At 37.3% G+C, this 12,037-nt stretch overlaps 2 protein-coding genes across 2 annotated transcripts in view; one reads left to right on the forward strand and one right to left on the reverse strand.

The window, feature by feature from the left end:
• The window catches only part of LOC109847347 (GMP synthase [glutamine-hydrolyzing]-like), a gene marked incomplete at its 5' end in the record, with an annotated part of 8,164 nt that extends 4,414 nt beyond the window's left edge, over positions 1-3,750 (forward strand). The window contains 5 exon segments of the mRNA XM_020416579.1: positions 1,207-1,457; positions 1,556-1,931; positions 2,115-2,246; positions 2,336-2,511; positions 3,340-3,750. Coding sequence (XP_020272168.1) covers positions 1,207-1,457; positions 1,556-1,931; positions 2,115-2,246; positions 2,336-2,511; positions 3,340-3,463 — 1,059 coding nt within the window.
• LOC109848036 (pentatricopeptide repeat-containing protein At5g14770, mitochondrial-like) lies at positions 4,803-10,411 on the reverse strand. The gene is made up of 2 exons (XM_020417306.1): positions 7,047-10,411; positions 4,803-5,188 (listed from the first exon to the last, which is right to left on the reverse strand). The coding sequence occupies exon 1, from the start codon at positions 10,359-10,361 to the stop codon at positions 7,398-7,400; it is 2,964 nt and encodes a 987-aa protein (XP_020272895.1). The 5' UTR covers positions 10,362-10,411; the 3' UTR covers positions 4,803-5,188; positions 7,047-7,397.

The following is a 12,037-nucleotide window of genomic DNA, read 5'->3' on the forward strand; positions in this document are numbered from 1 at the left end:
TTTATTGGTTGAGGATTGTTGATTTGGACTTAGATTTTTTATTGGATTTCATATTAGGGTGTTGTCCGTTTCGGACTAAATTTTGGATTTAAATTTAAGGTGTTATTGGTTTAGGACTAGGATTCAGATTTAAAGTTAATGTGTTATTGGTTTAGGACTAGGATTTGAATTTGAATTTAACGTGTTATTGGTTTAGGACTAGGATTTGAATTTAAAGTGTTTTTGGTTGTCTAGGATTAATTTTTAGGACTAGGATATCAAAAACCACACACCATTTCAACTCTATAGTTTTTTATGAATTTTTTTTGTAGAAAGTCCAAGTTAAAATTGATGGATTGTGATGTCACTATGTGGATTTCCTCTCTCCTCTTCTCTTTACTTATTTAAATATTTAATATATTTCAAATTATATATATATATATATATATATATATATTCCATATTTCTAAGTTATTATATATTAACATTGAATGTATTTAATTTTAAAATATTTTTAATCAACTTTTATAAATCTATTTAATTCATTTAAAATGAAATATATTTAATACTACTTAATCACTTAATATATTTTATATTAACTTAGGTATGTTCATTATTTAACATTTCTTAAGTATACAAATATTTTAAATACTTAATACTATATTACATACATTTTATTTGAACTGTTTAAATGAATTACAAGTTGTATTTAGTTTTGTTGTTGTCATCCGTTGACCGAAATGAAGGTGGTTTTTCAAATTAATATTTTTTGTTAATGATTATTATTCAACATAATAATTTAATTTGAAACTCTTAGTGCAAATAATCCACAATTTTAAAATTAAGTCCGAGAATCCGACCATCAGTCTATGAATCCAAAGCAAAGTCTATGAATCCAAACCAAAAGTTTAAGAATTCTACTCACAAAAATCAAAATCTAATCCAAGTATCCAAGAGTCCTGAGCTCTAACCTCGGTCAGATTCATGGACAATTGTCTGGGTCCAAATCAACAATCTGGAACGAATTTAGAAAATTGCTCATAAGAAGATTGAATTTTGCACATACTGGATTCTGAAATTTTGTCTATGGTTTAATAATTTGGCAGTTTTTATTATTTGGCAGTTTTACATAAATCTAGCTGGATTTTCCTTTTTCGTATCAAAGGAAAAGAAAGTTCGAGCTATGAATTGTTAAATCTTTGCTATTTTTTGGGGATGCTTTTACAGGTCACACATTCAACACAAGGAATGGAAACACTGCGCCATTTTCTACTTGATGTCTGTGGTGTAACTGCCGATTGGAAGATGCAAGATGTGCTCGAAGAAGAGATTAAAGTCATCAAAGGCATGGTAGGACCTGATGAACATGTTATTTGTGCACTATCAGGTGGAGTGGATTCAACCGTAGCGGCTACACTTGTTCACAGAGCAATTGGTGACAGGCTCCACTGCGTATTCGTTGACAATGGTTTATTAAGGTTCACTTATCTATTTGTTCTTAAGAAAAATCAAAATTATTTTCTTATTTCCTAATCCTTTGTCTTTTCAGTGCTGAAGAGTGATTGTATATTTGTAGGTTCAAAGAAAGGGAACGAGTGATGGCAACCTTTGAAAGTGATCTGCATTTGCCAATTACCTGTGTAGATGCATCTGAACGGTTTCTTAGTAAGCTAAAGGGTGTCAAAGACCCAGAGACTAAAAGAAAAATAATTGGAAAAGAGTTCATCTATATTTTTGACGACTTTGCTCTGGAGTTGGAAAAGAAAATTGGGAAAAGGCCCACATTCTTGGTCCAAGGAACTCTGTATCCAGATGTTATCGAGTCATGTCCACCCCCTGGAAGTGGAAGGTCCCACTCGCACACAATCAAGAGCCATCATAACGTTGGAGGGCTTCCTAAGGATATGAAATTGAAACTCATTGAACCACTTAAGCTCCTTTTCAAAGACGAGGTGTGATTTCTCATTTCTGTTTCATAATCCAAGTTCTACATGTTATTCTTTTACCTCTGCATAAGCACAGGATTTAGAAATGATATTATTAGTAATTAGTTGCTATAGCCATTATCTTCTGAGCATGTTTTTTTTCCTTGCTGTTGCTGATTCTGTTCTTATCTGGTATTTTTTTTCTGGAAGGTACGAAAATTAGGGAGTATTTTGAATGTCCCTGAAGCATTTTTGAAAAGGCATCCTTTCCCTGGACCTGGTCTTGCTGTTCGAGTCCTGGGTGATGTTACTGAGGGAAATGCCTTGGATATTTTACGTCAGGTTACATATTTCTTTATGCACTATACTACATGTTTTGTTAGTAAAACATCAGTTATTGTGGTTATTTGACACTTCTATTGTCTTAAAAGGTGGATGAGATATTTGTTCAGTCAATCAAGGATGCTGGCCTCTATGATAAAATTTGGCAAGCTTTTGCTGTGTTCTTGCCAGTACAATCTGTTGGGGTTCAAGGTGACCGGAGGACCCATTCTCACGTTGTTGTTCTTAGAGCAATCACTAGTGAAGATGGAATGACTGCAGATTGGTGAGTCACATCTTTATTGAGTTTTGCCTTTATTTTTTGTACTAAACTCTTGACATGTGTACAGAATTACTCTGTTGTATCTTTTTCCCCTTTTTCCAACATGCTTGGTTTTTTGCTAAGGAAGACGATATTAAGTAATTCCAACCCTGGTATTAATTTAATTAACCATGATTTGGCGGGATCTCTGAAGTGTTTCCAGCCAGAACCACCCACATTATACGTTACTAGCAATATCCCCGCGTGTGACTCTTTCCTTTTAGGGCTTGGATTGACACAAGTGAAATAGAAGAAATAAGAAATTAAAGAGTTGAGAAGCAAAAGGAAGAGTGGGGAGAAAGGGTCTGTTAGGAAATAAGGAATACTTCATAAGTTTTTTGTTGTTTACCACTTAAGATCACAAGCTATACTTAATAGTTGCTTTTACTATTCATGTTCCAACCATTAACATGAGGGAAACTGTGAAATAGAAAAGATTGCAATTATTGTTCTTCTGATTTGACCTACCAGGGAGATATGCCAACTAGTCTGCCTCTGCCAGAGTACAAGGAATTTGCAAAAGATATTATTATCAGAAAATAAGTTATCTGTAAGCTTTTCTGGTTGCTACTATTGCTATGGCTACAAGCATGTGAGCTGGCAAAGATACACACAGAGCATAAATCCCCATAAACTAAATTTTGATAACATCCTGTATCCAAAATTTTTATCTTTTACCTAGTGACACCTTTGTCATTCATCAAAGTTATTGCCTAGTCCTGTATCCAAAACTAGTAATTTGATATGTTACCCAAATCATTATTGATTTTTGTTTGTTTGTTTGTGTTTCAGGTATTATTTCGATCACAAGTTTCTCGTTGATGTGGTTGGCAAAATATGCAATAATGTTCGTGGTGTAAACCGAGTTTGCCAAGATATTACATCAAAGCCACCAGCTACTGTCGAATGGGAATAAATGGCGCCTATTTGACTGTTTGCGGATTTCACTGCATGGATTTGCTGAATGGCTCTTGTAGATTACACTGGGACGAAGTTCTTAAAGTCAAATCTACCGTGTACTAATCCTAATAGTATTTGTCATCTATTTATTGCTCAGATTCAGCTATAGGATGTGGAATTGAGAAATTTAACTTTGATGAGTATTAATTTTTATAGATGGGCTTATATGAATGAGTTGATAAGTGAAGATCTATTGGAAGAACACCCTCTATGAATTTATTTAGATCTGTTTGTTTCGATTCAGCCATCCTTCGTTTCTCTTTGATCTTGTATAAATTTTCCGGTGGTTATATTTTCCATGTACTTTTAGTTGCTTACCTCTGATAAATTTTCAGAAACTCAGAACAGACTACATAGCTGGGAGCATACCTTCAGTTCTAGTGCCCAGTATATTGATGAATGTCCTTCAGTTCTAGTGCCCAGTATATTGATGAATGTTGCTTTATTTGAAGGGCTTCAGGAACCAAAGATCCTTGTGTTTTGTATTATTGATAGCAATGCGCTTGATTTTACTGAGGGTGATGAAAAACTTGAGTACTCATATTGTGTTTGAAGCATATAAAGCACAAGCGAAAATTTCAGCACAGGGCACTGATGCTGAGTTGTATGAGTAATTCTTCAACAGTATATGGGTCAGTTGGCACATAGTTAAGTAATTGAAACATGCTAAGATGAGCAAATCATATAATCCATCAAGATTGATCTGATTAATCTGGTTGATTATTGTTTGTTTAGCTGTGACTGATAAATGCAAATACAGAAAGGCCTTTAGATACACCTAGCGATTCGCATAGATTTGAATACCGACAACTTTGTAGATTTGAATGTAAGTCACAGTTGCAACTTTTAAAGCAGTGAAAAGGGTTTAGACTGCAACTCCAATCACAAACAACCTTCAACATAAGTCTAAAATACCTTGATATCACAAGACAAACACGTGCAAGTTCAGTTGCGAACAGCCAAAAAACTTGAAATGGAACGGAGCAACTGCAACCGCTATTGCAAGAGTGACCAAACTAACTTATTGCGGACCAACTGCTTCCGTATGCCTCGGTACTTTTTTCCTGCTGGAAAAATAATAGGCATATAAATTTCATCATTGTTCCACTTCCGTAACACCTTCAGTCTGTCCGTATGCCTCGGTACTTTTTTCCGGCTGGAAAAATAATAGGCATATAAATTTCATCATTGTTCCACTTCCGTAACACCTTCAGTCTGATCGCAGAGCAGCAGAAAAGAATATGTGACCGTCTAAGATGTTAAACTCAACATCAATCATGATCTTCTAAATACGCACAAGAGAAGCATAAAAATTTACTGCTAACAGAAGCTTTGGCACAACAACATCCTTCAATGCAACTATGAATACATGGGTAGGCTTATAATACAGTTTATACACAACATAACCATTAAAATCGCCAACAACAAACATATAAAAGAACATATACAATTGATTTGATTTCCTTCGGAGGAATACAAGATCCTGGCAGAAAGCAAACGGCTCAAAGAATTTTTCTTGTATGGTAGTCGCAAGAGGCAAAGTTTGAGCTTGCTGCAGAAAGTTCAACTCCTTCTGAAGGAAATTTACAGAAGCCTATTGCATGAATACCAGCAGATGGTGTGACATTCTGTTTTTGGGAAGCTAGTCTCCATCAATCCCCCCTTTGTGCTCTATAGTTTTCTACAAGATTCAAACCATGAATCCAGGGATTTAAAAGGTTAAAAGCCTTCATTACTAGGTTACAATCCCCATGCCATACCGCATCAAAGCCTACGAGAGGGGAAAATTTTCAGCATCTAAATCAGTTTCTTCTAAGTTTTTGTTATTCAAATGCATCAGTTCAAAATAGTCAGCGATGAATAATATCTGTTAAAAGTATCAATGCGAAGTTCAGATTATCATAGTCCACTAGATAATGGGCATGCACAAGATTTTTGATTCTAACATTATGTGCGCCCAAGAAATATGGTTGAGGAATTAATTATATTGTTTGTTAAGCGCAAATACATGGATCACAATTTTTTCCCATTCTTCCAGAAGAATCACATAAACTGGCAGAAAGCTAGCAACATATTTTTCAATGTTGCATGTCACGAATAATAGTATGTGTTGCAAAAAATTGAATGCAAAAGCACTTGATTTTAGCATGGGAATCATAGTCTTTCAATAGTAATTTAGAGCCTGTAGAACTTAAAGTGTGAATACAATTCAAAGCTCCAAAGGTTTTCATGGAAACAGTTTCAAATCAAGGAAGGTGTGTGTCTGTTAAAATCTTGTAAGAATTAGTGCCTGTGATTCTGTGTGTTTGTCATAATTATGATATTACAGAGTGGGCAGAAGGATTTCAGAAAGATTTCAAAAAGATAAATGGTTTTACTTGTCATAAAAATGTCCCCAAGAAATCAAATCAAGAAGAAAAGAGGGTTTGTTGTCAATTTTTCTCTTAACAATTCAAAATTTTTGTTTCACCACCACATAACAAAGCTGAACCATCCTGCAAGTCCAACGAAGTATTTCAGATATATTCAGTCATCCAGAATACACATGTATATTTGCGTACATGATATCATATCATGATTTTGTGACTCTGGCATGTAAATTATCTCTCATAGTGTGACTGAAAAGAAGTTTGTGCTGAGTGTTCGAGCATAAAGCAAGAACTCATACACAAAAAAGGACATTTGTAAATAGCCAGGAGACTATGTTGCATGGCAATGGGTATGTGTACAGGTGCAGGTACGGGGATAAGGAAAATTGTAAAAGATGTGGTACAAGGACACAGCTGTGTGTATGTACATATGCGTATGTGTTTATTGAAATTAATAATTCACACAAGATCATTATGTTTCTTTTATGAGTATTTAAATTCTTATATTACTTTTATGTTTCTTTTATCATATAGATTATAAATTGGAAACCCACTTGTTTTTTGAACATTCAAAGAAAGAAGTGGCAGCATGAATTTTTTGCTCTGAGTAATACTAGAATCATGCCAAATGCTTTGAATCATAAGAGACTAATTCAGAAAGAGGTATAGTTTCATGCCTAAAAACAACAAAGAAAAGAAAAAAAAACTCTTGGATCTGATATAAAATGCGGAGACCTAAGAATGAGATACATCTTCGAACTAGGCAACATGGCATCATTATTTGACTATTTTGTTGACATTTTACAAGATCATGTATTTGCAAAAATATCCCCCAAATCAGTACTTGCAAAACTACCCCCTAAATCATCAACTCTGGAGAGGGGGAAAAGACAAATCAATACATCATCAACTTTGTTGGAGATATGAGTGAAAATTTGACTATTTTGTTGATATTTTACACTGCAGTTACAAATAAACCTATCATAGTTGATGATTTGTTGCTTTGGGGGGTGTTTTCTTTTTAAAGTTGATGATCTGGGGGTAGCACGAGATTAGTGGGATAGTTTTGCAAATACCCTATTTAAGGGGTATGTATACAAAAAAAACTCTTATTTGTGATAATCTAAGACCTCAACAATCAAAACTCAAAATATAAATGGTAACTCTCACCAGTTGCAGAACAAGAGAGCCGTTGAGTAATTAGTCTTCAATTCCAGTTCTTGGAGAATCACGCAACCACGTCTTCACTGTGAGCTTCCCAGTAATCTTAAGTGTAATCCAAGTGAAAAGTTTGGTATCACCATTTTCTTGGTATTTTCAGTAATTTGTGAAATAAGCAATGTCCACTGTAGCCGCTAGCATAACAAATGAGCAGGCAATAACTTTCACCATCAGTAAAAGTGACGACCCTAATATCCCACAAAGATTAATAATATCAGTTTATCCTGAACTTCTGGAATCCTCTTTGTCTGGCATTTGCCTCCAACTGCAGTAAAATATATTTTCATCTAATCTTGATCTCTAAGCTTCTACTAGTGAGGAAGCCTCACTTTCAACAGTTTTCAGTTTGTACAACTTTTTCAGCTGTCTCATTAGTCTCTCTCTCCTTCCTGCTCTTGCAAAGGCATGGGTAACAAAGCTAAGAGTAGTATCAGAAGGCACGTGCCCTAATTTTTTCATCTCATCAAGTAGCCTCATAGCTTCAGATCTATTTGATAGTCTCGACCATCCACAGATTAATATGTCATATGTTGAAAAATTAGGGGTAATACCCCTCTTTTGCATTTCATTGAATAATTCTCTGGCTTGCTTCATCATTTCTGCCTTGGCAAAGTCAGCAATAAGCACATTGTATGTGCTAAGTTTGGGAACAAAGCCTCTCCTTACCATTTCAAGGTATAACATTACAGATTCCTTCTTGTTACTTTGCTTTCCGTAGCCAGAAATTAAAATGTCATAAGTAAGATTATTAGGATATAAACCCCTTTCCTGCATCTCATTCATTAGTTTATCAACCTCTATCATTCTTCCAGCATTTGACAATCCACCTAAAAGGGTATTATATGTCGCAACATTTGGGAATACTCCTTTAGAAATCATTTCATAATATGTATCAATAGCTTTATCTAGATGGCCACTTCGACAATGTCCAAGAATGAGAATATTATAAGTAGTGGTATCTGCTGATATTTCCTTTTCCAACATATCCCTTAAACCAACGGCAGCTTTTTTTGTCATCCCGAGCTTGCACAAAACATGAATGAGTGTATTATAAACAGTGATATCAGGACATAGCCCCATTTCTGTCATTTTCCTATGCATCTCGAGTATTAATTCAGCACGTTTATTCTTAGAAAATGCTTTTAACACTTTCCTGTGAGTTGAAGGATTTGGGCAGATCCCAACAGTAGCCATTTCATTTAACAGCTGCATTGCTGATGCCACATCCCCAGCTTCACTTAAAGCCATGATTAAAGTGCTATAAGTGATCAAATTAGGTATCAATCCAACACTCTTCATTTCATTACTGAGTTCGAGAGCCTCATCAAGCTTTCCTTCTTTGCAATGAGCACCAACCATAGTGTTGTATGTAACATGATCAGGAGTTAAGCCCATATTTTCCATTTGGAAGTAAAAGCTTTTTGCTTCTTCGAACTTTCCAAGTGCAGAAAGACAATTAATGAGGATATTATACACAACAATGTCATGGCCTACATTTTTATCTGTCATTTCGTGCTCTATTTCAAAAGCCGCGGAGAAGTTTCCCTTTTTAAAAAGCATATCCATCATAGAGGCATAGTTTACACGATCGAGCATGATACCCTTTTCTCTCATTTCCTTGAATAAGCTCTCAGCTTCCTCGAATTTTCCATTCTTCCTTAAACCATTTACCAAGACATCAACAACAACGTTATTAAGTTCAAGACCTTCGTTCCTCATTTCTTCATAGAGATCAAAAGCTGCCTCTTGGTTGCCCATTTTGAAGAAGCCATCAGTAAGTGTAGCATAAGTCACAATATTTGGAGTAATTTTTTCTTCCTTCATCTTCTTCATGGCATCAAGAGCCTCAGCAAGCATTCCTTTTTTTATATAACCATTTATGATTGAGGAATAAGTAGCGACATTTGCCCTCAAAGACTGCTTCTCCATTTCTCGAAGTGCTGATTCCGCACCCGTAATATCTCCTGCTTTGCATCGCCCATCAATCAATGCAGTATATAAGATGTGATTGGGGACAACACGAAGAGATGACATCAAAAGAAACACATCTTCTGCTTCATTGAATTTTCCCATTTTAAATAGTCCGTCCATCAAAGTAGTGTACGAAACCAAATCCAAAGGGATACCTCGAACAATCATTTCCCGTAAAATAGCCAAACACTCTTTAGCTTTCCCAGCTTTCAACAAAGCATCCATCAGGGTAGAGTATGAGACATAATTAGGAACAACACCCATCTTCTCCATCTCCCTAAGAAGAGCATGACCCTTCGATAACTCCCCGCTCTTGAAAAGGCCATTCATAAGGGAACTGTAAGTTACCACATCTGGCAAAATTCCACTCCTAACCATCTCCTCATACAACGAGGAAGCCTCCCCCATTCCTTTCTTCTTACAATATGCGCCGATTAGGGTTGTATAAGTAACAACATCAGCCAACAATTCTGACCCCATATCATCCATAAGACTCTTTGCCAAGCCAAACTCCCCAATCCTACAAAGCCCGTTGATCAAAGTATTGTAACTGATGATATCGGGGAAAACACCCTCCTCTCTCATACTTTCGACCACTTTGCTAGCCTCATTCACCGTCCCAAGCTTGCAATACCCATCAATCAACGTATTAAACCCGACAACATCTCTCTCAACTCCTCCTCGAACCAACATCTCCATATAATACACAGCATAATCCAGCAGCCCTTTTCTTACAAACCCCTTAATCAAAGTATTGCAACTAATTGTATCAACACCAACACCCTTCTTCACCATTTCAGACAAAAACCCAGTCGCAGTCTCAACCATCCCACGCTCACAGAACCCCCAAATCACAACGTTATAACCAATCATATCGATTTCGACTGTCCTAACGAATTCCGTAGCTTTTTCTAGCATGCCCATTTTGCACAAAGCGTGAACCATCACATCGTGAGAGAAAAAGTTGGGTTCATGGCAGCCGAGGAGTTGGGAGTAGATTACAGGTACCTGGGAGACGAGCCCTGAGGAGTTGAACTTGTGAAGGAGGAGATTCCATGAGCGAAGAGTTGGGTTCAGGCCGAGGGATCTCATTTGGGTGAATGCTTGTGAGGCTTCATTGAATTGGGAGCAGTTTAGGTAGGAGGAGATGAGAGAGCAGAAGAAGGAAGCGTAAAGGTGGGATTTTGATGGTGGGATTGAGGTGGGTTTCGGTGCTTTTGATGGAGGAGAGAGAGTAGAGAGAGGTTTGGGATTGAGAGAGGTGAGAGTTTTGATTTGTTTCCATGGTTTCATGAGAGAGAGAGAGAGAGAGAGAGAGAGATGTGGGTGCGTCGGCGCCGGCGGAGAGAGAGGCCCAAGAAAAGAATTACATAGGTGTAAAAATTGCACGTAAGTACCCTATAGTTTCTCCTGCTTTGCGGTTACATAACCCCGTTTGTTTGTTTTTTAAATGGAACACCCTCGCCTCACTTCTTTTTAGCAGTTCCGTATCCTAAAGTTTTGGAATTTTATATTTAAACGTCCTTAGTTATGTAAACAAGAGTTCTTTTTACAAAAAGTTCTCATGTCACCTCTTAATTTTAGATTTTCAAACTATCCTAATTCTAATCTAAAATAGGAGTTACTTTTGTACTTATATTCTACTCTAGCTAAATATCATAACCCCCCCCCCCCCCCAAAAAAAAAAAAAAAAAAAATCCTCTTTTCTTTTTTTTTTTCTTTTTTTGATGGGGAGTTATTCTGGTAATATCTCAAAGTTAAAGGGCTTTTGTAATAAAATATAAAAACTAAAGGGTAGCTTTTGTGTTATTTTGAAAGTTTAGGAGGGTTTTTTTATAATCATCCAAAGTTAAAGGGGGTTTTCTGATATTTACGCTTCTCTTTTCTCTCTCCCTTCACTTCCTCGTACCTTCTCTTCCAAAGATCCTCCAACTGTAACACAACCTTTACTTTTATCTCGGCAAAATGGCCAGATTGGTATAAATTCTTGAGGTTTGGTGACAAGTTGGTATATTTTTTTTAAGTTTTGTCAGATTGGTATAAATTTTTAACTCCGGCGCCATATTGGCCTTAAGTTTGGCCGGAGTTACTGTTCCGGCTAGTGTTGATGAGATTTTTTGCATAAAAGTCCATTATAAAAAACTTATCCTGCTCCTAACCCCCTCCCCCCTCCCTCCTCCTCCTCCTCCTCTTCCTCCTCCTCATCCTGCTCCCAAACATTCGCGACTACTCCAATTGGCGAACTGCTCGAATTGAAACCCAACTTCGGTGATGGGCAGATGTATAAAGGGTCGTCGAGAGATATCGATTTGGGCAACGGGTAAGCGGGTAGAGGTGACCCGAAGAAAGTCCCGACGAGGTCGATCTGTGCCTGAATCTGGGTCAAATCTCCAACGGTCTCTATGGGGGTTTTGAGATCTGGGCTCGGGAAGCCCGAGAACGAGGCGAGGCCATCGGAGTCCGAGGTGTTGAAGGGGAACGGGGAGTTGTTGTTGAGGACAGCACCATTGGCGGAGACGATGAGCTCTTGGTGCTGGACTTGGATAAGGAGGGACCAAGCTTTGAGCTCGGCGAGGCCGTTGTTTTGGACGGTGGCCGTGGCTTTGAAGGAGTTGGGCTGGGCTTTGGGGTCCTTGAGAAGAGGATGGATTTGCTTGCGATCGGTGATGGAGTAGGATAACTCGATGCCGTTGCAGACCGGGGGTGTTTCTGGGGGCTGGGATTGGGTTGAGATGAAGAAGAGAGCGAGGAAGAGGAGAGAGGAAGAGGATGAGGAGGAGGAAGAGGATGAGGAGGAGGGGGTTAGGAGCAGGATAAGTTTTTTATAAGGGAGTTTTATGCAAAAAAATCCCATCAATACTGGTCGGAACAGTAACTCCGGACAAACTTAATGCCAATATGGCGCCAGAGTTGAAAATTTATACCAATCTGACAAAACTTTAAAAAAATATACCAACTTGTCACCAAGC

Source organism: Asparagus officinalis, chromosome 7 (assembly GCF_001876935.1).
Source record: "Asparagus officinalis chromosome 7, Aspof.V1, whole genome shotgun sequence".
Lineage (NCBI taxonomy): Eukaryota > Viridiplantae > Streptophyta > Magnoliopsida > Asparagales > Asparagaceae > Asparagus > Asparagus officinalis.